The 26,603-nt window shown below is 38.4% G+C and overlaps 1 protein-coding gene across 1 annotated transcript in view; it reads left to right on the top strand.

The window, feature by feature from the left end:
• AATF (apoptosis antagonizing transcription factor) overlaps positions 1 to 26,603 on the top strand; it is a 120,569-nt gene that overhangs the window by 55,463 nt on the left and 38,503 nt on the right. Inside the window, exons 9-10 of the mRNA XM_044002797.1 lie at positions 11,079 to 11,146; positions 12,808 to 12,888. Of these exons, the coding sequence (XP_043858732.1) occupies positions 11,079 to 11,146; positions 12,808 to 12,888 (149 nt within the window). The remainder of the gene's footprint in view (positions 1 to 11,078; positions 11,147 to 12,807; positions 12,889 to 26,603) is intronic.

Here is a 26,603-nt window from a genome sequence, read left to right as displayed (position 1 = left end):
CTTTGGAGTATAGGCAGAATGCAACACTGTGAATCAGTAAGCGGAAAAACTAATCCAATCCTTAAAGACCAGAGGCAGTGAGGCAGAGCTAGACAGACTTTTCCAGTGGTAGCCTTTGGCTATATCCCCTTTTATTTTAGTAACTAGCAGTAGGTCATTTATAACTTCACTATTAAGCATTATACTAGTTATAAGATGTTTAGTAGTTTTTAATTTGTGTATTTTGAGTTCCCTGCTTGCATTTTTCTTTCTGAAAATATTGCCTTTTCCATTTCAGCAGTTAGATGGCCTTCTCTGGTCACTACGTGATGAAGGCTGCTTGTAATTTAACAATAGTAATGTAGTTTTTATCCATTCTTTGAGGAACAAAGAAATGCCTGGCCCATGATCACCCAGTGTAATTGGTGGGACTAGCCTCTTTTGATATTTCGATGAGTTACTTCTCTAGGTCTTTTTGTATGTTAGCCACTGTGGATACCTGTTATATTTCTAAACCTGGACTAGTCTTTTGGTAGAAAGAACAAGTCATGTCTGAGATCATAAGAACGCAGTCTTAACATTGTTTTCACTAATCTGGTACAATCACTCCACTAACTTTTATTAAAGCACTTCTGTATTACCAGGCCCAGTGCTCGGTGCTGGAGACATAAATACCGACTGAAACAGTCCCTGCTCCCAAGGAGCTTACATTCTAATGGGAATGAGGTGGAGGGGTGACAGTAGAGGGAAGGAATATATACAAAGTAGTTAAGTACAAGGTAGTTGGAGAAAGGGATCACTAGCAGTTAGGGGCTTCATGCAGAAGATGATGTCTGAGCCATGTCCTGAAGGGAGAGGGGCACTCTGAGGCAGAGGTAAGGAAGGAGTACATTACAGGCATGGAGGAGAGGGCCATTTTAGGAGTGTGAGGAACAGGTGAAAGCCAGTTTGGCCTGACCACAGAGTGCAGGATTGAGAATGATATGGCTGGGCAGCTAGGTGGCACAGTGGATAGAGCACTGGCCCTGGATTCAGGAGGACCTGAGTTCAAATCCAGCCTCAGACACTTAACAATTACTAGCTGTGTGACCCTAGGCAAGTCACTTAACCCCAATTGCCTCACCAAAAAAAAAAAAATGTTAGGAGAATGATATGGCTGGAAAAAGAGGCTTGGGTTGTAAAGAGTTTTAAAAGCTGAATAGAGAAGTTAGTTTGATGATAGAGTAATAAGGAGCCCCTGGATGATAGGGAAATAACACAGTCAGATCTGTGCTTAAGGGAAATGACTTTGGTGTGAAAGTGGGAATGACGCCCCTGCTGGGAGGAATATTTTGAGCTCTGGTCTAAGGGGGACACATGACTTTATCGTCCAGAAGCTGGCTGGCTGGCACCCAGGAACTTGTCTCTGTAGAGCCACCTGTTAGACTTGTCAATCAGAGCTACCAGACAATTAGCTTGGAGGTAGAGGGGTGTGTGTGTGTGTGTGTGTGTGTGTGTGTGTGTGTGTGTGTGTGTGTGTACACGTGTACAGCCCTTTTTCCTGTTGGAGAGGAGGCTTCTGGGAAGAGGAAGGGGCAAGGCCTCTTTCTTTTTCACTGGGACCTCGTGTGGAGTGGAGCTGAGACTCTGGCTCCCTTAGATGAAGACATCTAGGCCTCTTTCTCTCTCCTCACCAAATTCTTATGCTCCTTAATAAATGCTTAAAAGTCTAAACTCTTGCTAAAGCTTCTAATTTATTGGTGACCACTCCTTAGATTTTTAGACAGTCTAGCTAGAATTTTAGCCACCTTACAGATAGCAACTTTACATTGGCAACAGTGTGTAGGAAGGATTGGAGTTAGAGAAAGGCTTGAGTCAAAGAGACCAATTCATTAGGACACCATTGAAATAATTTTGACAAAAGATGATATGAACCTGGAATGGCTCTGTGAGTATAGAGAAGGGGTCAGATACCAAAGATGTTGTGGGGGTAGAAATGGCAAAATTTGACAACTGATTGGCAATGTGGGATAAAGGAGTGTGAGGAATTCACAATAATGGTGGTGTTTGATTAATCTTGGGGACTAGAAGAATGGAGTTGCCTTCAACAGAAATAAAGATGTTTGAAGGGGGAGATGGGGGTCAGGGGTAAAGATAATGATTTCTGTTTTGGACCTATTAAGTGTGAGGTGTCTCCAGAATATCCAGTTTGAAATGTCTACTTGGTAGTTGGTGATAATGCAGTATTTAAGCTCAGGGGAGAAACTGGGACTGGATATATAGATCTGAGAGTCATCTGCTTAGAAATGATCATTAAACCCATGGAAACTGATGAGATCACTGAGAGATAGTGTGAAGAGAGAAGATGCAGGACAATTATATAGATGATGATGCCAGTAAAGGAGACCGAGAAGGAGCAGTCTCAGTCATGTTGGAGGAGAACCAGAAGAGTGTGGTATCATAAAAACCTAATGAAGGAGTATCCAGGACAAAAGGTTGGCAAATATACTGAAGATGATGAGGACTGAGAAAAGACCATCAAATTTGACAATTAAGAGATCATTGGTAACTTTAGAGAGAAGCATTTCAGTTAAATAATGACGTGGGAATCTAGATTTCAAAGGGTTCAGAAGTAAGAAGAGTAATTGAGGTAGTGAACAGCTTTTTCTAGAAGTTTGTGAAAGGGAGGAGAGGAATGGTACAATAGCTTCAGGGCTGTCATAAGGCCTAGTAAAGATTTTTTTAAGGATGGGAGAAGCTTGAGTAATGTTTGAAAGTTTTAGGGAAGGAAACCCAGTGGAGTAGGGAGAGGTTAAAGATTTGATAGGGATAATTGCGGTTACATTCTTCTGGATAAGAAGGGATCAAGGACATACATAGAAGGGTTGGCCTTGGCAAAGAGAAAAGCTACCTCATTTTCTCTGAGGAATGAAGAACTGAAGGAGAAGGGAGAATGGGTGGAATAAAGCTTGTTGAGATGAAGGAGAAGAAAGGGAGATCACGTGGGTGGTCAGAAGTCTCTTAATAAAGGTGACCCTTCACAGAAGAGGGGGAGGGGAGCATGTGGGAAACCTGAGGAGAAGAGAGAAAGTTTGGAATAGCTTCATTGAAGTTGAGATAGAGAATCACTGTAGGTGGAATAAAAGGATCGCCCGACTCCAATGAGGGCCCACCTGTAGTTAGCAAACATGGATTTATGTGTTAGCACAGTTGTGTGGCTTCCTCCAGCTCCTTTCAGTAGCACATAAGGATGAGTGGAGGAAGCAGGTAGTAGGAGTAATCTAGGGCTGAGATTTGGTAAGGGATGAGTGGAGATAGAGGACATCGGCTTGAGATATTAGAGAATAGAGGACAGTATTGTTGAATTGGCTAACTTATCAAGTAGTGTTCGGAATGGAAGGAAAGAGAGAAAAAGACTGAGAGGGGAGGAGGGGTATGTTGGAGGTCTTGATGAAGGTGAAGAAGAGGTTTCCAGTACTAGATTTGGGTATTAATACTGACTGTTATTAAATAGCAGTGTGACCTTTGATATGTCACCTTCCCTTATGAACCTCATTTTTCCTAATCTGTAAAATGTATTGAACAAAGTGAGCCCCAAAGTTCCTTCCAAAATCTGACATTTGGTGATAACAGATTTCCTGGATCATAGTAAATGGTTTATTCACAGCATAACCCCCTGTCTTGGAAGAGCTACCAGTACTGACCAAGTCCTTCCCTTTTTAGCTATCCCTAGCTCTGATAAGACCAGTTCCCTAATTCAGCTTCTTTCCTTCCCTTCAAAACATGAAGAGGTCTTACCTAAAAGAAAGCAAAGCATTCTGGGAACATATCAAACTTCCCTGGCTTCCCCAACATAGCTTCCTGGTCATTTAGGGCCAGTGTGTCATATGTAGCCCAAAATACTCCTGGGTGCAGTCCAAACCAGATTAAAAATAATTAGGAATATTTAACAAGACAATTTAACAAGTCAATATGCAGCTCACAGGGATCCTTATGTATAGTTTAGTGGCCCCTGTTTCTATTTGAGTTTGACACCACTGACTATGGGGCATTTTAAAAAAAAAAAAGTTCCAGCTCCATGAAGTGTTAGGCCTCTCAAATTTGGTGGGTGCCTAAGACCATGCCCATACTCTCACCACCTAATAGCCATATGAGTTTCCAAATGGAGATGAGGGCAACTGTGTCCAGAGCCCCTAAGTGCCACTGGATCCTTGCTGTGCCAGGCAAAATAAACCTCTTTGTTAAATGTTTGGTGACTTGTGAACCTAAACTAATTTGGAACTGCATTTCCAACAGTAGCCTAGAAAGTCCCAGAAAATAGAGTAAAAGTTGTTCCACCAGAATCAAATACAGTAAGAAAAGGCATTGTTTCTGAACAATTTTCTAATCTACAAAAATGAGGAATCTGCTCTACAGTGTTGGCAAGATTAAGTTACTTCAGTAAGTAATTAATCAAGAGAGTTACTGTAATATAATGGAAAAGGCATTGGACTTGGAATTTGGAAAGACTGGATTTGAATTTTGCCTTTGACACTTAAGCGACTTACCTATTGTAATTCAGCTTTTTTTTTTTTTGCATCAAGTGGAACTTTTTCTTTTTAAGTAATAAACATTTTTATTTATAGTTTTGAGCTCCGATGTTTATCCTTTCTTCCTCCCTCTCCTCCCCCCTCCCTGAGGTGGTATTCAGATACGGGTAATACATGTATGATTATGTAAAACATTATCATATTAGTCACTCTGTACAAGAAAACTTGAATAAAAGAAAAAATATGAAAGAAAGTGAAAAATAGCATGCTTTAGTCTGTGTTCCATCAATATCAGTTCTTTCTTTGGAGGTGGATAGTATATTTCATCAGTAGTCATTTGGGATTGTCTTGGATCATTGTATTGTTGAGAATAGTCAAGTCATTCACAGTTCATCAAACAATATTGCTGTCTCTGTGCACAATGTTCCTTTGGGTCTTCAGCTAACTTCTGAGCCTCAGTTTCTCTACCTGTGAAATGGAGAGCATAATGCCAGTATCTACTTCATAGGATTGTTGTGAGACCAAAGGAGATAAAATAGGTAAAGTATTTTTCCTACCTTAAAGAGCTCTATATAAATGAGACCTCTTTTTTACTATTACTCTCATATCAAGTTCACTCCTCCAAAACTCAAAGTCAAACTAAAGGAGGCATAAAGGAGTAGTGGTCACTTGTCCATTCCTAATCCAAATAATCAGTGAACAGTTTAGTAAAGTCATAATTAGTACATTGTTTTTCAGGCATTGATTTGTTCATTTTTGTGGATTTTCTGTGCCCCTGGCCTTTCCTTCTCTCTACTACTTATTTCTTTTTGGCCATTCCACAATCTATATCTATGGAACCTTTCTAGAAAGAAGAGAGGAAAGGAAACTCAAAAAGCCCAGGGTTTTTTTGTATTTTTTTAAACCAATTTTTGATCACTTGGAGATAGAAAAATTTTAATCTGTTGTCTTAAATTGAGATTTTTGGATTATGTTACCTGTGAATTTCCATCTCTCTGTGCTATACTTGAATTTTAGTAACACCGATGAAACTGAAACCTGGAACCACGTCATGTAAGTGAGTTTAGGGGTAGGGTAGTGTAGCGAAGGGAGTAGTGCATTTGGAATCAGAAGAGTGGAGTTCACATCCTGGATTAGTTTTGTTTCACTTTATGAAACCTTGGGCAAAGAATTTAATGTCTCTGGTTCTCACTTCCTTGATCTTTTTACAGCAGAGGGGTTGGAACTTATAGAGCTAAGTCCATAATCTTATGGAAGTGTGAAGCATATAAAAAGTTGAAAAATGGGGATTTGTGTCCAAAATGTCATAACCTCGCTCCCTCTCCTTCCCCCGTGACAGAAAGCAATCTGATATAGGTTATGTATGTACAATCACATTAAACATATTTCCACATTAGTCTTATTGTGAAAGAAGAATCAGAACACGAAGGAAAAACCTCAAAAAAAAAAAGAAAAAAACAAAAGTAGAAACAATGTGGTTCAATTTGCATTCAGAATCCTCAGATCTTTTTTCTGGATGTGGAGGACATTTTCCATCATGAGTTCTTAGGAATTGTCTTGGATCATTGCACTGCTGAGAAGAGCTAAGACTATCACAGTTGATCATCATACAATGTTGCTGTTACTGTGTACAATGTTCTCCTGGTTCTGCTCACTTCACTCAGCATCAGTCTACTTAAGTCTTTCCAGGTTTTTCTGAAATCTGCCTGGTATCATTTATAGCACAATAGTATTCCATGACATTCATATACCACAACTTGTTCAGCCATTCTCCCAATTGATGGGCATTCACTCAATTTCCAATTCTTTGCCACCACAAAGAGCTACTATAAATATTTTTGTACATGTGGGTCCTTTTCCCTTTTCTGTGATATCTTTGGGATACAGACCTAATAGTGGTTTTACTGGGGGAAAGGATATGCACAGTCCCATAGCCCTTTGGGCATAATTCCAAATTGCTCTCCAGAACGGTTGAATCAGTTCACAGCTCAACCAACAATGCATTAGTATTCCATTTTTTCACCAGTTTCTCCAACATCTATTATTTTCAAAAGGATATTTAAATATACAGTATTGTAATGGGGAAAATAGCTCTCTTGAAACAGTATTCACAAATTAAAGAATGCTATGAAGTAAATCAACTCCATTTTGCAGAAGAAGAAATTGAGGCTCAAAAAAGGTTAAGTGATTTATACTTGTTCTCCCCACCCCCGCCCCAGTAAGTAGCAGAGCCAAAATTTAAACTCAATTTTCAACTCTAGCACTTATTCCACTATAAAAATGGCTAAACTTTATTTGCACCTTAGTGACTACTTTAATAAGATTGCTAACATTGAGCTAAGCTGTGTGAATAGGGGAATTTTGATTGGAAGGTAGGAAGGAAAAAGAAGGAAGAAGAAATTTTTGGAGGTTAGGACACAATTTTTTTTTTTTTTTTTGGAGGGGGGGATACCAGGGACTGAAATCCTAAGTAAGGAGTTGGACAGTCAGAGAATCACATGGGGCACTTGATGACTAGAGGATGAGGTAAATAGCATGTCAGGAAATATGATGAAGGTACACGAAAAGGGAGGTGTAGGGCACTCCTGATGGTAGCAAACATTGGTTTTTTACTGGAAATAATCTTGGTACCAACAAACATCATTTCATTGCCCACTTAGGTAGGTATCTAGTGTATTTTGTAAATGTCAAGTGGAGTGTTACGTAAATTGAAACATTGGTATCACCATATAAAGCATGGAAAGGTATTCTTCAACTAGCATCATTAAATTATTCCATGAAAATTAGATGTTGGGCAGAAAACATTACAAACATCAGTTGTTTCCATAGGAACAATGTTCTTAATGGGTGCTGGCCTGAACCATACAATGGGTTTCTGGACCATTAAGTGAGTTTTGGCAATATACCTCAGTAATGACATTGTACAAAATGATGTTGCTAGGACAGTACTTCACCATATCTATCTGCCTACAATATTCAGTATAAATTGAAACACTGTAACTCCAAGTCAGACTGTATCTATGTACTCACAAGGATTTCCCAAAATGTTTGTTTAGTAGAAGACAGCATTTTTACCAGTGGGAATTGGTGCATTGTGGATATTAAAATTAAGGAATATTAAAACCACTCCAGGTTATGCTTAGTCAAAAAAGTAATAGACAATCTGGCTTAAAGGATTATAACATTTGGAACTGGAAAAGGAATTTAGAGATCATTTAGTCCAGTTACTTCATTTAACAATTGAGGAAAACTGAGGTCCAAATACATTAAATGACTTGCCCACAGTCATGTATTTATGAGAAGCAGAGCTAAGGTTAAAAGCTAGGTCTTGTGATTCCAAAGCTCTTTCCCCTACACCATGCTACTTTGCCACCTCTTTTTAATTTATGAGGGTGGGTAGAATGCCTGGGGGAGTAACTGACAGTGATACCATCTTTTATACTGATACAGAAGATTAACAGATGCCCAGATCCTTGCCTTTCTCATCTCCTCTACTTCTCAACAGTGCCCCTGACTTAAATTCTACTCAAAATGGAGTTACCTTTTGGTATTTGATTAGTTAGAAGTCAGAATTCGTTTCTTCATAGAAATAATGTTATTAATGGTAGTTAGGTGTACAGTATTTGATTCACAAAGCACTTATTAAGTATTTAGCCTGTGCCTAGGCATTGTGCTAGGTCCTAGAAATATAAGGCAAAAAGGATAATGGTTTTCAAGGATCTTACAGTCTGCACTGTGGACTGACAAAGGCATTAAAGTGCATTCATCATAATGCTTCCATGAAAAACTGTTTTAAGTGCCAAAATGACTTAAATGCTTTGTTTTTGGATCATATTCATAAGTTGGGGACTGGGGCAGCTAGGTGGTCCAGTGGATAGAGCACCGGCCCTGGATTCAGGAGGACCTGAGTTTAAATCCGGCCTCAGATACTTAACACTCACTAGCTGTGTGACCCTAGGCAAGTCACTTAACCCCAATTGCCTCCCTCCCTCTCTCTCTCTCTCTCTCTCTCTCTCTCTCTCTCTCTCTCTCTCTCTCTCTCTCTCTCACACACACACACACACACACACGCACACACACGCACACACACAAAACCTAAGTCGGGGATTGTTTGTATAAGTGACAGCTGAATATAGTATCCTACAAGGACATTTCATGGGTTTCACCATCATCTGATAAGATGCACTTATATTGTATAGTCAGAGAAACGGTTTAACTTTTGAAAAAAACCAGTAACTTTAAGAGATGTGAATTTTAATCTTAGCAGAAAACTTTTAGTCCTCATTTAAGAACAAGATTATGCTTTTAAAGCAGAACTCAATGCAAAAGTAAATTTTGTATCCCACATCCTAGAATGTTTATCTCTCAGTAACTATTAAAAAGACAATTTTCTTCTAAATTTGATAAAAGCAACAAGCATCTGAACAACTTGCTCTTTTGTAATTTTTGCTTGCTTTCTCATTCCTATCCTGGATGTAGCAGAGTCTCCTGAAACATTGGAATGAGTAAGCTAGCCATTACCAGAAAGGCTAATAAAACAACATTCCCCAATAATGAATGACTAAATGGAAATGGCAGTGTAAGTCACTTGTCTGCTAAAGTGACAGGCCATATTTTAAAATGCAGACCAGAATATGTAATGTTCACAGTGTGCTCTAAAGTAACTGCTACCCCAACTTAGTGTTTGGATTAGAGAAACTGCTGTTGAAGTTATACAGCTCCAATGCTTAGACTCGCAGAAAGGGAGAGATGGGGCTTCCTTCTGAAGAAGGCATTCCTGTTGTTGTCAGTGGAGGCTACCAGGTCCATTTTCTCTTCAATGAATGTTACCACCCTTGTGCCAAGGGATCATAGATTAGGAAACCCAGAGCAGTCGTGATGGTTGTGGAGAAAGAACCACATAAGGTAAGGGCAATGAAAAGCAGCTATTTCGTTCTTTCTTTCTTTTTTTTTTTTTACTCTCCCTCCTACCTGGCTTTTGACAGAATATTGACTAGAAACCAGAAGCCCATTTTTGCTTAGCCTTAAGGGCAACTGTTTACAGAGTCGCAGTGTTACATAGGTTTACTGTGTCGTATGTCTGTGTAACACTGGATTTGGATCTTGTATTTAGCTGCCAGAAGTGACTGTGATGAAGTAGGAGAGATAAACTGATAGATTGGCTGCCAGAAAGATGTTGGGAATCAATCAGATAAACAGGGCAGAGAAATAGCTTGCTGTTTTCTAGTGATAATAAACCAGTGGCCTCTGGTCCCTGCATTTTTAAATGTAATTGCTGTGGTAATAATCTCCAAAATAAGCAAATGAAAAAACATCCTGGGAGGTTTTTTAATTGCGATTGAGATACCCTTTTCCCTGTTGCAATAAAAATGCATCTTAAGGAGGTGGGTATTTTTTTTTAAATGTGTTTTACTTCTTGGAATGCCTACTTAAGTAAACAAATGAAAATTAAAAAGGAAACTATTTTCTTAGGAATTTATTCCCCTCTTCTACCCTCCTAATGGGTTTAGCTATTTAATTTGGTGAAATATCTACATAGTTACATGTGCCAGCCTTACAAGATAATTACTTATATGGGATAGAAAACAAAAACAGGCTTTGAAATCAAACGTGTATTATTGGTGTCTGGTTAGGACAATCATGTTTATTTTAATATCTTATTAGAGGCTTTTCACTTGGAAGATTTTTAAAATTTTCAGCTCTACTGCAGATTCTTGATTTTAGTGTTGAGTCAGAAGGGCTTCTATGATTATCATTATGGCCTTTTAAAAGAATTCTATTTCTTAATTCTTCTTGATCCATTGCCACATATTCACTTAAGACTTGAAGGCCTACTATGAACTCCAAGATTTCTGTGTTATTGCTGATGGGCATTTGTAGTATGTGTATTATAGCAATTAAAAGGAAAACAGGAGAGTAATTTAGAGTTCCCATGGAGTCAGTTGTATAGAGTGAGTCTGGGCCTGTGTGTTGTATCTTCTGATGGGTGAGTTACTATCTTTTGACTTTCTCTTAGAAATCTGGTTCTAAATGTGCTAGCATCTTATATACAGGCTCATCACTTTATAATAAAGGTAGTTTTAGCTATGGGGAGAGTGAAGATGAAGTGCATACTTTTAATTATATATAACAATGAATTCTGCCTAAGGAAGATCTCTCTTGTAGGAAATTCTAAGACCATACACCATTGTCCTCCTGTTGGGGGTAGGCTGGTGCTGATTCCATTTTGCCACGAAGCCCTTCCTCCCTGACCTTTTAAAGATTCTCCATTGATATCGATGGGTGGACAAAACTAATCATAAAACGATGAAGGGAACGTTGCTCCCACACATTGATCCATTTGAAATGAACTGCAGGACAATAAGTCTTCCTAATGGACTTCTGTTCTCTGCTATAACCCTAGCCACCTTTTTAAAAGATATATAAATATGAAGGGGTTAACATGAATTCAGTCGTGCTCTTGCCATGGGTTGTGTCTTATTGATTGTAGTTTTAGAGCTGTCACTGTGCCATTCAGAATTCCTACTGTGCCCTTTTAAAGTCAGTGCTTGGAGATGATGAATAAATCAGTTGCTTTCTTTTCTCTTCTAGCTCCTCCGAGAACTCATAGAACGGAAGACCAGTTCCTTGGATCCTAATGATCAGGTGGCTATGGGCAGGTAAAAAGTTAGATAGACCTTCCTCTTCATCCATAGAAACTTGTATAACATTTTTTTCCTTTGAGCCTCCTTTAGCCCTACACACATCACTCAAAGGCAGCAATTGATCTAAATTATAAAACTCAAGTACTCTACTAGAAACCATTGAGACAAAACAGCAGAAATTGTCATATGCAACCTGGAGTTCTGTCTGCTATTCCTTTGGGAATTTGTAAAGAGAGTATAAAGTGTGTATATGTATTCTTTTTTTGTTGTTGGTTTTTAAAATGGCCCTCTTCTGATTTCAGCTGTGATCCTTTTTACCTGCTTATTTTCCAAAGGGTAAAGAGCAGCCGGTCTGATAAAATGTTGCCTGCTGTCTGAATCTGGCCTTGTGTCACAACAGGTCCCTTGCTCATAGTCAGATATGCTTTGTTAAGACTACCCCAGTGTGAGACCTCCACCTCTCCCATGAAAGATTCGGCACAATTAGAAATTGGAACCCTGCAACATTGCCCAGATGTCAGGCTAGAATGTAAAGTAGTGAGGGAAGCGTGTGTGTGTGTGCGCGCGCGCGCGCGTGCGTGTGCGCACGCACCTCATCCTGCTGTTGGAAAATAAAAAAGGGCGTTTAGAGTGCTGCCTAATGAATAGTATACATTTAAATAGCCATGAGCCATGATTTGAAAAAGCATAAAAGGAAACAAAAGCTGGAAAAGCCAGAATGGGATTCTGGGCAGGCCAGCGTTTGGGGAAAGCCAAAGAATGCAGTTCAAAATTTGTGTTGATGAAATAATTTTATTCAAGTAAAATATTACTTGAATTTTAGGGTAATGTGTCATGGTATTTTGTGTATGTCTGGAATATTATGGAGAACTATTCACTATAAATTTAACATGATAGAGCAAAATTGCATTTAAGTGGTGATTATATTATACATTTATCTGACTTTACAATAAAATAGATTATGGTAATTAAGATTATATTAAGATTGCAGTAATTGGATTTTGCTAGATTTTTTTTTTAGATGTTGAGTTTTCATTGTGTAAATCAGGTAAAATGACTAGCTTATTTTTTCTTTCTTTTTTTAAACATTTGTTCCCACCAGCAATTTATGAAAACTTTGCCAGCTAACTACCCTTTACTTGAAAAATTAACTCCTTAATGCTGCTTCCCATTGAAAATGACCACAGAACCAAATGTATTATTTTCTCAACTTTGTCTCCTTTTTTAGGTAGCCAGTTTTTAAACCATTCAATGTGGTATTTAAAATTGGACATCAAAACACCTGGGTTCAACTTACATTTAAAGCACATCTGCATTTAAATCAAAGATAGCAACAATAACTTAAAACATTTCAAAAAGACACAGCAGCTCTGCTAGGTTGACTGTTTTTCTAAACCCTAGCAAATTTAGCACCTGTCACAACTGGTCCTTACAGTAAGGATCATTGTTAACCAAATTTGCTATAGAGCTTCATAGCTTGCCTTTTGTTTGTTTCTTAGTTGCCAAAGTGCTTCTCAGTTAATTAGTCACTTAGATCTCCAACTATCTTGAAGAACAAGTCAATGGGTTGATGATTTCTTTCTGCAGGTTATTAGTGAGAGTAGCTCCCATCTGTTATTTTGTATGTAACCATTTCTGCTTGTGATGATGCCTGACCTTTGCTGTGGGTGTTGCAGGCAGTGGTTGGCCATCCAGAAATTACGGAGTAAAATTCACAAGAAAGTTGATAGAAAAGCCAGCAAAGGAAGGAAACTCCGGTGAGTTGTAACTTTTGTATTTTGAAACATTGTGGTTTGTTTTTGTGTTTTTGCCATTATTTTTGTTACAGTTGTCCTGATAACTCTTTACATTGATGATGAGGAAAGTAGCCAAAGTTTTTTGCTACTGACTTTCTATATGAACTTCTGCATCCTCTACATTATGTGATTTGATTTCTCTAGGTTTAAAGTGATGATAGCGATTCCTGATACTTTCTCATCACATTGCATGGATAGGGGAGGATATGTACAAAGTCCTTCAGAGAAAGGCAACAGTAAAACATCGTCTTTGGGGTTTGGTTTGGTTTGAATGCAGTTAATAGCATATTACAGTGCATTTATTCCATCATCATCATCTTGAGAGTGTATGTTCAGTGCTTAATGGAGGGGGCATGGGACAGGGAGCTTGGAAGACCTGCTTTCAAATTCCACTTAAGATACATATTAGCTAAGTGACTTTGGGCATTCCATTTAACCTCTCAGTGCCTTGGTTTCCTCATGTGTAAAGTGAAGATTTTGAACTTGATGGTCTCTATGGCCTAGGTTCTAAATCAGTCGTTCTTTTCATTTAGTATTATATTTCTCCCCAGTTACATGTAAAAACAATTTTTAATGTCCACTTTAATAACTTTTGCGTTCCAAATTACCTTCCTTCCTTTTTCCTCCCCGTATATTGCGAAGGCAAGCAATTCAGTATAGGTTATACTTGTGTAGTCATGCAAAACATTTCCATATTAGTCATGGTGTAAAAGAAAACATAGACCAAAAGAAAGTTTAAAAAAATTATTCTTCAAATCTGTCTTCAGACACCATCAGTTCTTTCTCTGGGGATGGCTAGCGTTTTTCACCCTAAGTCCTTTAGAGTTCTCCTGGATCATTGTATTGCTGAGCATGGCTAAGTCATTCACAGCTGATCATCTTTAATAAGAAATAGTTTTATTTATAGTTTTGAGTTCCAAATTTTATCCCTTTTTCTCCTCCCCCCTCCCTGATGCAGTTAGCAATTAGATATGAGTTATACACGTTCAGTTATGTAAAACATTGCCATATTAGTTACAGCTGATCATCTTAGAATATTGCTGTTACTTTATACACAGTACATTTCACTTTGCATCAGCTCATGTAAGTCTTTCCAAGTTTTTCTGAGAGCATCCTGCTCATCATTTCTTACAGCACAATAGTGTTTCATCATAATCATATACCACAGTTTGTTCAGCCATTTCCCAATTTATGAGCATCCCCTTAATTTCCAATTCTTTGCCACCAGAAAAGAGCCTCTATAAATATTTTTGTATCTGTAGGTCCTTATCCTTTTTATTTTATCTCTTTTTGGATATAGACCTAGTAGTGGTATTGCTAGGTTGAAGGGTATGCATGGTTTTATAGCCCTTTGGGCATAGTTCCAAATTGTTTTACAGAATGGTTGAATCAGTTTACAACTCCACCAACAGTGCATTAATGTCTCATTTTCTCTACATCCTCTCCAATATTTGTCATTTTCCTCTTCTATTATCCAATCCAATAGGTATGAGGTAATACCCCAGAATTGCTTTGATTTGCGCCTTCCCTATCAGTATTGAGTTAGATCATTTTTTTCCATATGGCTATAGATAGCTTTGATTACTTCATCTGAAAACTGTTTATATTTTTTGATCATTTATCCATTGGGCAATGGCTCATTTTAATAAATTTGAATCAGATGTTTATATGTTGCCTTTATCAGACAAACTTGCTTCAAAATTTTTTCGGTGGGGCTGCTGGGTGGCTCAGTGGATAAAGCACTGGCTTTGGATTCAAGAGTACCTGAGTTCAAATCCAGCTTCAGACACTTGACACTTACTATCTGTGTGACCCTGGGCAAGTCACTTAACCCTCATTGCTCTGCAAAAAAACCTAAACAAACAAAAAATAACCAACAAAAATTTTTTTCAGTTACTATTGCTAACTGTATTTCCCTCCATCCTATTTCCTCACTGCACCATTATTCTGTTCTCTATCTCCCCCTCCTCAAAAGTGTTTTGCTTCTGGCTACCCCTCTCCCAATTTTCCCTCACTTCCATCAGGGTCTTCTGTCCCCCATCCCAGTCCCTGTCCCCTTTCCCTCCTACTTTCTTTCCTGCAAGCTAAGATAGATTTCTGTACCCAATAGTGTATGTTAATCCCTCTTTGGGCCAATTCTGTCAATCAGCTCTTAACCTGGAGTTCACACACTTTTTTATTTCTTTGTTGATATGTTGATAACTATATTTTAATATAACTGCTTTCTTTTGTAATCCTGTGCGTTTATTTTATGTGTTTAAAAACATTCTGACAAGGGGTCCCTAGGTCTTACCAGAGTGCTGCCAAAGGGGTCCAGGACACAAAGATGGTTAAGAACCCCTGTTCACAGTCTATGACCTTAATGACCTTAATGGTCTTAATGACCGTAGCTTCTTGGTTCCATGTACATAGACAGCATGGTAACAAAACATTTTCAATTAAAAGGCCATGGCGTCCATAACATTGTCCTTGTGAGCATGGAACATGTCTGACAGGAAATTTTTTAAATCTTCCTTTACTCAGTGTTTTTATGGGAAGGCAGAGATTTTAGTTACTAGGAAACCCCTCCGTTCTTCAAGTCATCACTTAAAAGGGATTGCACCTGAAAGAAGAACTGGAATGGTTGGGCTTTTCAAATCAAATACTTCCAGAAAATGTGTTTTTCATCATAGATATAAACAGATTGTAAGCTCAGAAGAAGCCACATATAATTCAGAAGGTCCTTTGAGGAAAGGTATAATCATAGTGTTTTGGAAGGACTTTGAGCAGCTAGCCAGTCCAATTTCCCTGCCTTAAGGGAGCAGCTACCTATTGACAAATGTGAATCCATTATCTTTTTAAACTGCTCCAAAGAAGATTTAATAACCATTCTCAAGAACTGATACCAGGACCTAACAACTCATCATTAGGAGAGCATTCATTTCTTTATCTAACCTAAATCCTTCTTGTTGTAGTCTTTTCTTCAGAGGATATAGGAAGAAATTAATCATCTTCTTCTTAAAGATCAGTTCATCAAAAATTGATAACTCGGGGCAGCTAGATGGCGCAGTGGATAGAGCACCAGCCCTGGAGTCAGGAGTACCTGAGTTCAAATCCGGCCTCAGACACTTAATACTTACTAGCTGTGTGACCCTGGGCAAGTCACTTAACCCCAATTGCCTCACTAAAAAAAAAAAATTTTTTTTTGAAAAATCACTTACTGTGTACCAGACACTGGACTACAGAGACAAAAATGAAACAAGCCCTACTCTCAAAGGGTTTACGTTCTGGGGGCCAGGAGGGAGGAGGAACAACATTATATGTATATGATTAGAAATAGAATATGTGCATAAGTGAGGGTGCCGGATAGTGATGGTAGTACTTGAGTTGGCACCTAAAGGAAATCAGGGATTCTGTGAGGTGGAGACAAGAGGGAGGGAATTCCAGGCATAGTCGTTGTGGGGTACAAAGGCACCAAGATGGAAAATGGAGTATTATGTGTGAGGAGCAAAGACAGGGCCAGTTTGATTGAACCATATAGAACTGGAAGGGGAATAATGCACAGTGAAGCTGGAAAGATAGGTTGGGGTCAAGTTTTGAAGGTTTATAAAGGCTTAGACAGGAGTTTCTATTTGCTTCTGGAAGTAATGGGAAGCCACTGGAATTGGAGTAGGACAGTGACATGAGTGGGAAAACTGATGTATTTTCTTTTGGACATAGTGAGTTTGAGGTATCCAGGAGACATCCATTTTGAACTAATAGGTAGTTATGTGGGATGGGACTCAGGAAAGAGAATGGGGCAGGATGTATATCTCTGTGAGGCTGTCTGCTTAAAGATTACAAAAGGCCAAGGAGTGAGTGAAGGGTGAGGAAGTGGAAGCAGCAGACAGAGGTGGGTTTTTTTTTAAACAATATGGCTGAAAAGGGAGGGAAGATTTGGGGTTATTTCTAAGTCATTCAACATATTCTTTCTAGACTGCCTGAGGATTTCAGAACTGGATTATATATTCTAGTAAGTCGGTCAGTCAATCAACAAGCATCTATTAAATGCTTAGTATGTGCCAGGCACCTGGCTAAGCTCTGGGAGTACAAATATAAGCAGAAAGAAAGACAATTACTGCCTTCAAGGAACTTACATTCTAATGGTGGAAGACAACACATAAAAGGAAGCTGAAAGTGAACAGTGGAGTACAGATCAAGAACATATGATGGAGGTGTGTGTGTGTGTGTGTATTGAAGCTTGGTGAGAAGTAAAAGCTGGCTTGGACACCCTTTTAAATGGAGGTTCTGAGAGGAGACATTCAATCAGAGGGGAGGCTGTAGGGGATGAGGTTGCTTCCAAGGTGTCAGTTTCAAGACAAGAGTAATCTCCCATGATGAAGAGTTTTTTGGGGCATGATGGAGAAGTTTAGATTGCAGCTTGGTGAGAAATGAAGGATTTTTTTTTTTTTTTTTTAGTGAGGCAGTTGGGGTTAAGTGACTTACCCCGGGTCACACAGCTAGTAAGTGTTAAGTGTCTGAGGCCGGATTTGAACTCAGGTCCTCCTGACTCCAGGGCCGGTGCTCTATCCACTGCGCCACCTAGCTGCCCCTGAAGGATTTTAAATAATGTTGAGTTGATATTACCTGGTGGTTCTGTGGTTTTTATCTTCACGTTTTTGCTCTGTAGTACTGTACTAATAACCTTGATGGCATTTTTTTGAAGTTTGTGGTTAACTTTATTATTATTATTATTATTAAGGTAACATCCTGTTATGTTGTAGTTGTTGGTCATGTGGTGAGAGTTAGGGATAATTGTTGGATAGTCTGTATGTAGCATAGATATCCATGTCAGAGATCTAAAGGAAGCCACATCATGTTAGGTAGATCCCCTTTAGTAAACTCATGGTTGTTAGACAAGAGGAGATAGTGTGGATGAGTTGAAATCTGATGTGGTGGTAGAGGGTATCCCCATGTCGAAGATAACATCAGAATAATAAAGTACACTGTAATTATACATGACTAGCTGCTTATCATCTTGAGTTTATGTAATTTGTTGCTTCTCTCACCCCCCATAGGAAAATACATTTCCTTTTCCTCTATTCCCTCTATCCATTGTGCTGTATTTTAAGGGGTTTGAAAAAATATCATTGCAGACTTTTTATATTGTAAGCTCCTTGAGGACAAGGACCATGGCGTCATCTTCTTAAGGATCACTTCCCTTGTGGCCTGCTACAGTTCCTTAGTCCATCTTTAAATGTTTTAGACAATGCTCATCAAGTAATGAGAAATGTCTGTAACTGTGACCATAACTCAGGTGAAGAAGTCTTAATGACTCTTGGAGGAGAAATCACTTCAGAAGCATGGCAGATAGCTTAGCAGATGGATGCAGTATCTTGTGTCTCACAAATCATGGTAGATTCATCAGATTTGGTAGTTCTCAGTTTGAAAGGAAGAAGATGTGGTTTGTTTCAGTGGCAGCTGCTTTTCTCATATCGTTCTTCTTAAAACTGTTCATTACATTATAAGGAAGGAGATGTCCAGTCTCCTCCCTATGCCCAGAATACTTCAGGAAGTTCAAATCTTGGACTTCGGAAAACCTCTTCCTTCGGGGTCCAGCTTAGGGTCCACCTCCAGGCCTAGGATAGTACTTTGTATGTGGTAGACACTCAGTAGATGTTTATTAGATCAAAAACAAGACAACTTTTGCTAATGGTTTCAATTACTAGAAAAATACGCTATTATTTTCCTTGAGAGATTCACAGTCTTTAGGAAGCCTAGCTTTCCTTCCCCCTGCCCCCCTTTTCTGGTAAGATTACCATTTTGGAATGCTTTTTGATTGCTTTCTAATGCTAGGAATCCTCCGAGATTATAGACTATTTAGGCTTATAAGGTGCTTTTAAAATTGCTCCAAAAACTTATACTAGGTCAGCCTGCCTCACATGAAAATTTTGGCATTTGATTGTTGTTTTTTTAAACTAGCTTTTCTTTCGTTTTTCTTACCAGTGCTAATTCTTGCCTTAATTCTAGAACTGTGGCATTTGTCCATTTTGCAATGTCTCGCGTTGCTCCCTTGCCATCTGTTGCTTCTGATTATCTGACTGTTTCACTTGGCCCATAGTTTTTTTGTTTTTTTTTTTTTTTTTTTGCAGGCAATGGGGGTTAAGTGACTTGCCCAGGGTCACACAGCTAGTAAGTGTCAAGTGTCTGAGGCTGGATTTGAACTCAGGTACTCTTGAATCCAGGGCTGGTGCTTTAACCACTGCGCCATCTAGCTGCCCCCATAGTTTTGTGGGGTTTTTTTAATGGTATTAACACTTTTCCCTTTGAGTGCTTTCTTTTTTGAATAAATTTCTATTATGTTGGATTCTTTAAAAATTAATATATCTTTTCTTTGGTGTTTCTATTTCTGATGTATTTTTTTTAGTTTGAAGAGAATGTACATAATATGGCACCCTGGCAAGGCTTGGCCATCATAATCAGCAGTCCCCATAGTCTTTTGGTTTTGAATCAGTATAACATATACCTTGAGTTGTTTTTCCAAGTGTTGGTGCCATTACCCATGTTACACTCAGTTTCACTTGTGACCAACCCAGCTGTGAAGTGCCTCCTGGATAGGATTAGGACAATGGAGTTGTAGACTTTTTCCATGTATTAGGCTAACTCTGTGCAAACCAAACTACAACCAGGCCACATACTAATACTGTGCTTTAATCTAAGGGGCCACGATTATATAAGAACAAAGTCTATATTATGTACAATTTAGAAGTTGGCTTGCTTTTTTATTCATGATTTTCTATTTTGGAATGAAGTAAAACCCTTAAGAGTGTAGATTGATGACAAAAGAGATGTCAGAAGAATCCTAGTTTGTGATGAGTTTGTTTTGTAGAAAGCTGTTTAAATCTTAAGTTTCAATGGGGTCATGTGGAAGGTGAGTGGAATCAATAGGGTCAGGCTTGGCCTAAAAACGTAGGGATGTCAGCAGTAGCTTTTTAAAAACAGGAAGAATTCTTTTCTTGCCTGGCATCATTGAAAATTACTGACTGCCAGTATTTTTTTGACAGTCTCATATATGTGAATCTTGTCATGATTGCAATTGTGGGTGAATTACTCTCAAATCTTTAATAATAGCATCTTAGAATTGAGGGGACCTCAGAAGTCATCTTGTCCAACCCCATATCCAAAGCAAAAATGTCTGGGAAAGTCTTTTTTTTCTTTTTGTAATAAACATTTTTATTTATAGTTTTGGGTTCCAATTTTGATCCCTCCTTCCCTCCCTCTCCTTTCCCCTCCCTGAGGCAGCAAGCAATCAGATAGATATGGGTTATACATGTACGATTATGTAAAACATTACCATATTTGTCATTTTGTACAAGAAAACTTGATTACAAGAAAAAAAATGAAAGAAAATGAAAAATAGCATGCTTCAGTCTGTTCCATCAATATCAGTTCTTTCTTTGGAAGTGGACAGTATGAAAGAAAAAAAAAGAAAGGGAAGTGGATAGTATGTTTCATCAGTAGTCCTTTGGGATTGTCTTAGATCATTTTATTGTTGAGAAAAGTCGAGTTATTCACAGTTTTTCATCAAACAGTATTGCTATCTCTGTGTACAATGTTCTCTTGCTTCTGCTCACTTCACATCATCTCATACATGTCTATCACATCACATCACATACATCATTACATACATGTCTTTCCAGGCCTTTCTGAAGTCATCCTGCTTGTCATTTCTTATAGCACAATAATATTCCATCACCATCATATTACCACAGTTTGTTTAGCCATTCCCCAGTTGATGAGCATTCCTTTGTTTTTCAATTCTTAGCCACTACAAAATGGGCTGCTATAAATACTTTTGTACAAATAGGTCTTTTTCTCTTTTGGGGGATGTCTTTGGTATATAAACCTAGCAGTGGTATTGCTGGATCAAAGAGTATGCACAGTTTTATTGGGCATGGTTCTAAATTCCTCTCCAGAATGGTTGGATTTGTTCACAGTTCCACCAACAGTGGATTAGCATCCCCATGTTCCCACATACCCTCCAACATCCAATATTTTCCTTTTTTGTTATATTTGCTACTAAGTATGAGGTGATACCGCAGAGTTGTTTTAATTTCCTCTACTGATCCTTTGATTTCTTTGTCTGAAAACTGCCTGTTCATATCCTTTGGCTATTTCTCAATTGGGGAATGACTTATATTTTTATAAATTTGACTCAGTTCTCTATATATTTGAGAATTGAGGCCTTTATCAAAGATATTTGTTTCAAAAATTCTTTTCCAAGTTTCTGCTTCCCTTGTAATCTTGGTTATATTAGTTTTGTTTGTGCAAAACCTTTTTAATTTTATATGATCAAAATGATCTATTTTACATTTTATTTTTCTCTATATATCTTCTTTGGTCCTAAATTCTTCCTCTGACCAAAAATCTGACAGATAAACCATTCCATGCTCTCTTGATTTGCTTATGGTATCATCCTTTATGTGTAAATCATGTACCCATTTTGACCTTAATTTTAGTATACGGTGTGAGATGTTGGTCTATACCTAGTTTCTGCTGTACTGTTTTCCAGCTTTCCCAGCAATTTTTGTCAAATGAGTTTTTGTTCCAAAAGCTTGGATCTTTAGGTTTATCATATACTAGATTACTATAGTCATTTACTGTAGTTTAATTTCTGCTTGTTCTGTTTCACAGATCTACCTCTCCATTTCATAGCCAGTACCAGATTGTTTTGATAATTAATACTTTATAATACAGTTTAAGATCTGGTACTGCTAGACCACCTTCTTATGTATTTTTTTTCATTGATTCCCATGATATCCTTGAACTTTTGCTTTTCCAGATGAATTTTGTTTTTTCTAACTCTATAAAATATTTTTTGGATAGTTTGATTGGCATAGCACCAAATAAATAAATTAGCTTAGGTAGGATTGTCATTTTTATGTTGGCTCAGCCTACCCATGAGCAATTAATATTTTTCCAATTGTTTAGATCTGACTTTATTTCTGTGAAAAGCATTTTGTTGTTCTGGTACTATAGTTGCTGTGTTTGTCTTGGCAGGTAGACTTCCAAGTATTTTATATTGGCCACAGTTAAATGGAATTTAAATTTTAAATGGAATTTCTCTTTATCTGTTATTCCTGGACTTTTTTGGGGGGCGGCAATGAGGATTTAGTGACTTGGCCAGGGTCACACATCTAGTAAGTGTCAAGTGTCTAAAGCCAGGTTTGAACTCAGGTCCTCCTGAATCCAAGGCAGGTGCTTTATCCACTGTGCCACCTAGCTGCCCCTGTTGCTGGACTTTATTGGTAATATATAGAAATGCTGATCATTTACATGGGTTTATTTTGTATAGTTTTCTTTTTTAAAGTAATAAACATTTTTATTTAAAGTTTTGAGTTTCAAATTTTATTCCTTCTCTACCCCCCACCCCCAGGCCCCCGTAGCAGGAAGTAATCAGATATAAGGTTATACCAGTGCAATTATGTAAAACATTACCACATCAGTCATTTTGTATAAGAAAACTTGAATAAAAGAAAAAATGAAAGAGAGTGAAATACAGCATGCTTCAGTCTGTTCAATCAGTATCAGTTCTTTCTTTGGGGGTGGATAGCATGATTCATCATTAGTCCCTTGAGATTGTCTTGTATCATTGTATTGCTGAGAATAGTTAAGTCATTCACAGTTCTTCCTCAAACAATATTGCATCACTATGCACAGTGTTCTCCTAGTTCTGCTCACTTCACTATACATCAGTTCATGTAAGTCTTTCCAGGCCTTTCTGAAATCATCCTGCTTGTCATTTCTTGTAGTATAATAATATTCTACCACCATCATATACCACAGCTTGTATAGCCATTCTCCAATTGGTGGGCATCCCTTTCTACAACAGTCTTTTTTTTCCCCCAAAACAGAACAGGATTTATTTTAACAAGAACGAACTTAAACAAAACACAAACAGGATCAGTAGGATCAAGGGAAAGGAAATAAAATGGGGAAAGGGAAATTATACAACCTGAAAAAATACCACCGGCCAGGAATCAGCTGAGAATATGCAGCAGAACTCCCGTCGCCTTCCAGCCTCCAGCTAGAATCTACAACAGTCTTGATATCATCCAACCTCCCTTTGAATACTTTGAGGAACATGAAATTCACTACTTATTGAGGTAGCACATTATGTTTTTGGATAGCCCTAATTGTTAGGGAATTTTTTCTTATATCTCTTCTGCTGTTACCCTTTCTTTCCCTTCTTCTCTCCATGCCCCTTCTTTACATACACACATTAATCCTAGTTTTACATCAGGAACCTAGGAGAACCAGAGTAACTCCTTGTCCACATGATAGCCCTTCACATATTTAAAAACTATATTACATATTTTGTTTTGTTTTGGTGGGGCAATGAGGGTTAAGTGACTTGCCCAGGGTTACACAGCTAGTAAGTGTCAAGTGTCTGAGGCCGGATTTGAACTCAGGTACTCCTGAATCCAGGGCCAGTGGATAACACTGTGCCACCTAGCTGCCCCTGACTATATTACATATTGTCTCAAAATATATATTTATTTTCCCACCAAGGTTTTCTTTTTCAAGCTGAATATTCTTAGTTTTTTCAACTGATCATCTTATGATACGGTTCCTTATTGTCTCACTCTCGTAGTAACTGTTCTGGACATGCCTCATCATGTCAGTATCACTTCTGAAATGCCTATAATTTGCAAGATATGGTCTGCCCAATCGCAGAGTTTGGTTGGAGTATCACTTTCTTTCTTACGGACACTCCATTTTCATTAATAAAGTGTCATGTTTCTCTTAATAAAGGTCCTGAACCAAAGGCCTTTTCTGCTATCCTTTGTGGCAGAGAGGTTATCCTTAGTTCTTAGAAATGATGCAAGTACAGCATAAAATCTGCTAAGTTCTGTCAAATGGAAAAGTTTTCCAATATGGACTTGATAATGTCCTCTGAGGACTAGCCTAGCTAAATTCAGATAAGACTATCAATAGAAGTTTGGTCACTAGATGATAAAATTTTCCATGGTAAGTAACAAAACTAACTACAGAGACTGACAAATCCACTACTGACAAAAGCAAAGGGAGACTATAATGGAAGTCTCTATCTTCTAGTTTCAATTTGACATTGAAATTAGTTATCACTCTTTTGGGTCTAGTCATTAAACCAGTTCTAAAAGGTTGTCTAACTCAGGCAGAGCCTTGATGGCAGAGTAGCAGGAAGTATTTTGTGCTCCTTCCTTTTCTTCCAACCCATCTCTCCTCACCCCACATACAACCAGATCTAGAAAATACATCAGGGCAGCTATGTGGCACAGTGGATAGAGCACTGGCCCTGGATTCAGGAGTACCTGAGTTCAAATCCAGCCTCAGACACTTGACACTTACTAGCTGTGTGACCCTAGGCAAGTCACTTAACCCTCATTGCCCTGCCCCCCCCCCCAAAAAAAAAAGAAAGAAAGAAAAAGAAAATATCTCAGACTGAGTCTCAATTAGGAAAATCTAAGGGAAAAAATCAGCACGAGTCATTTTCCCAGCCCAGATCAGTATAGGGCTATAGACAGTCTACACATATTGGGGATGGAGTCTGACAAGGAATGTTCCAAATGGAGCATTCCAGTGGAGAGAGAGGCTGTGCAGGAAGGCAGTAAGAGGTTCTAGATCCAGCATAGATGGCCTAAGCTTGGGTAGGGAATAGGAATAGAAAAAAGAACCCACTGGTTCCCTCCTAAAAGAAACCTCCAAATGAAAACTTATAGGAACTGAATTATAGCCAATATCCAGAGTTTCCAGGTCAAAGAAAAACTGGCAGCCAGCTTAGAACACAGTATTCCAGAAAACAGTGGATATAGGCTTACAACAAAGAACTTATCCAGCAAAATGGAGTATAATGCTGCAGGGGAGAAGTAGGCCTTTAATAAAATAGAGGATTCCAAGCATTCCTGATGGAAACACCAAAGCTGTTTAGAAACTGAAGTGCAAACGCAGGAGTCAAGAGAAACATTAAAAGGTAAACATGAGGGGGCAGCTAGGTGGTCTAGTGGATAGAGCACCAGCCCTGGATTCAGGAGGACCTGAGTTCAAATCTGGCCTCAAAAATTTGACACTTACTAGCTGTGTCACCCTGGGCAAGTCACTTAACCCCAATTGCCTCACCCCCCAAAAAAAAGACTCATTGAGACTTTTTTTTTAATAGCCAGTGCAGAAATATGTGTTGTTTTGCTTAACGTTACATGTTTGTAACAAGGATTTTATTTTTTCTTTCTTGGTGGGGGTGGGGTACAGAAGTGGGAAGAAGTGATGGCAAATTTTTGTTGATTGGGGAAAAAAATTTTAAGTTGAAAAAATTACCACTTCATCATAGCTATAAGGATATCATAGGAGACTTTGTGTCAAGTACCTTGCTGAAATCTAGATATGTGATATTTATAATGTTCTTCAAACCTACTTATGAGGTTAATTTGGCATAACTCATTTTTAGTGAATTCACACTTGTACTGATGGCCATTTTCCTTTCTAAGTACTCCCAAACTATATCTTTAATAATATGCTCTGTAGTCCTGACTCCTTGGCCAGGAATCAAAGCCAGGCTTGTCAGCCTTTATTTCGGAGAATCCACATTCATCTTTTTGGAAAATTGGAATATTTGCTCATCTCCCATTCTGCAACACTGCTGTGGTCTTCTTCTGTTTTTCAAATATCACCAATAGAGATGTGACCATTGGTCACATCAACAAGTTCTTTTAGTCTTCTATTTTACCTGAACAAATACGTTAATGCTCCGGCATATTGTTTGTGCTGGCCTCATGACTCAGACTTGTTTCATTTTCTTGGATTCTCACTTATCTTGAATTTCAGATTCTCTGGAGTTAACCATTTTTGTTCTATCCGTGGTAGAGAAAATAGAAGTAAAGTGGGAACTGAGCTGTTGGGCACCATTGGTCCAGTCATCCCAGACCTTGGTTTTTCCTCTTGTCCTGAGTGCTGCTTTATCAAACAAAACAAAACACCTTTTTGTTACCCTAAACATTGATTACAAATTGTACCTCATTCTGAGCTTTGAATTTCCTGACATCCTGAGGAGACAATGTTATTTTTTATATGCACCTTCATCTACTTTCCTTATTTTCATCTTATTTAAATCTGAGATATTTTCTGTGTAATCATGTTGATGTCTTTAGAAATATTGGGGCAGGGGCAGCTAGGTGGCGCAGTGGATACAGCACAGGCCTTGGATTCAGGAGGACCTGAGTTCAAATCCAACCTCAGACACTTGACACTTACTAGCTGTGTGACCCTGGGCAAGTCACTTAACCCCAATTGCCTCACCAAAAAAAAGAAAGAAAGAAAGATTGGGGCAGCTAGGTGGCGCAGTGGATAGAGCACTGGCCCTGGAGTCAGGAGGACCTGAGTTCAAATCCGGCTTCAGACACTTAACACTTACTAGCTGTGTGACCCTGGGCAAATCACTTAACCCCAGTTGCCTCACTTTAAAAAAAAGAAAGAAAGAAATATTTCCCTGTTCTTTTTCAGAATTTCATTCTTGGGGAAGTTTGTCCCTTTTCACTAGACTTCTTTTGTATTTTACTTAGTATCTCTACTGGTTTGTAATACTTGTGAACTATTGGGGTGAGGAGACAGTGTAGCATTTTGTGGACATTTATAACTTCCTTTGACTTTTTGATCTCCTTCTTGAATTAAATGTGTTAAATGGT

Source organism: Dromiciops gliroides, chromosome 4, assembly GCF_019393635.1.
Source record: "Dromiciops gliroides isolate mDroGli1 chromosome 4, mDroGli1.pri, whole genome shotgun sequence".
Lineage (NCBI taxonomy): Eukaryota > Metazoa > Chordata > Mammalia > Microbiotheria > Microbiotheriidae > Dromiciops > Dromiciops gliroides.
Note: the sequence above shows the minus strand (reverse complement) of the source record. Positions and strands in the feature narration are given on the sequence as shown.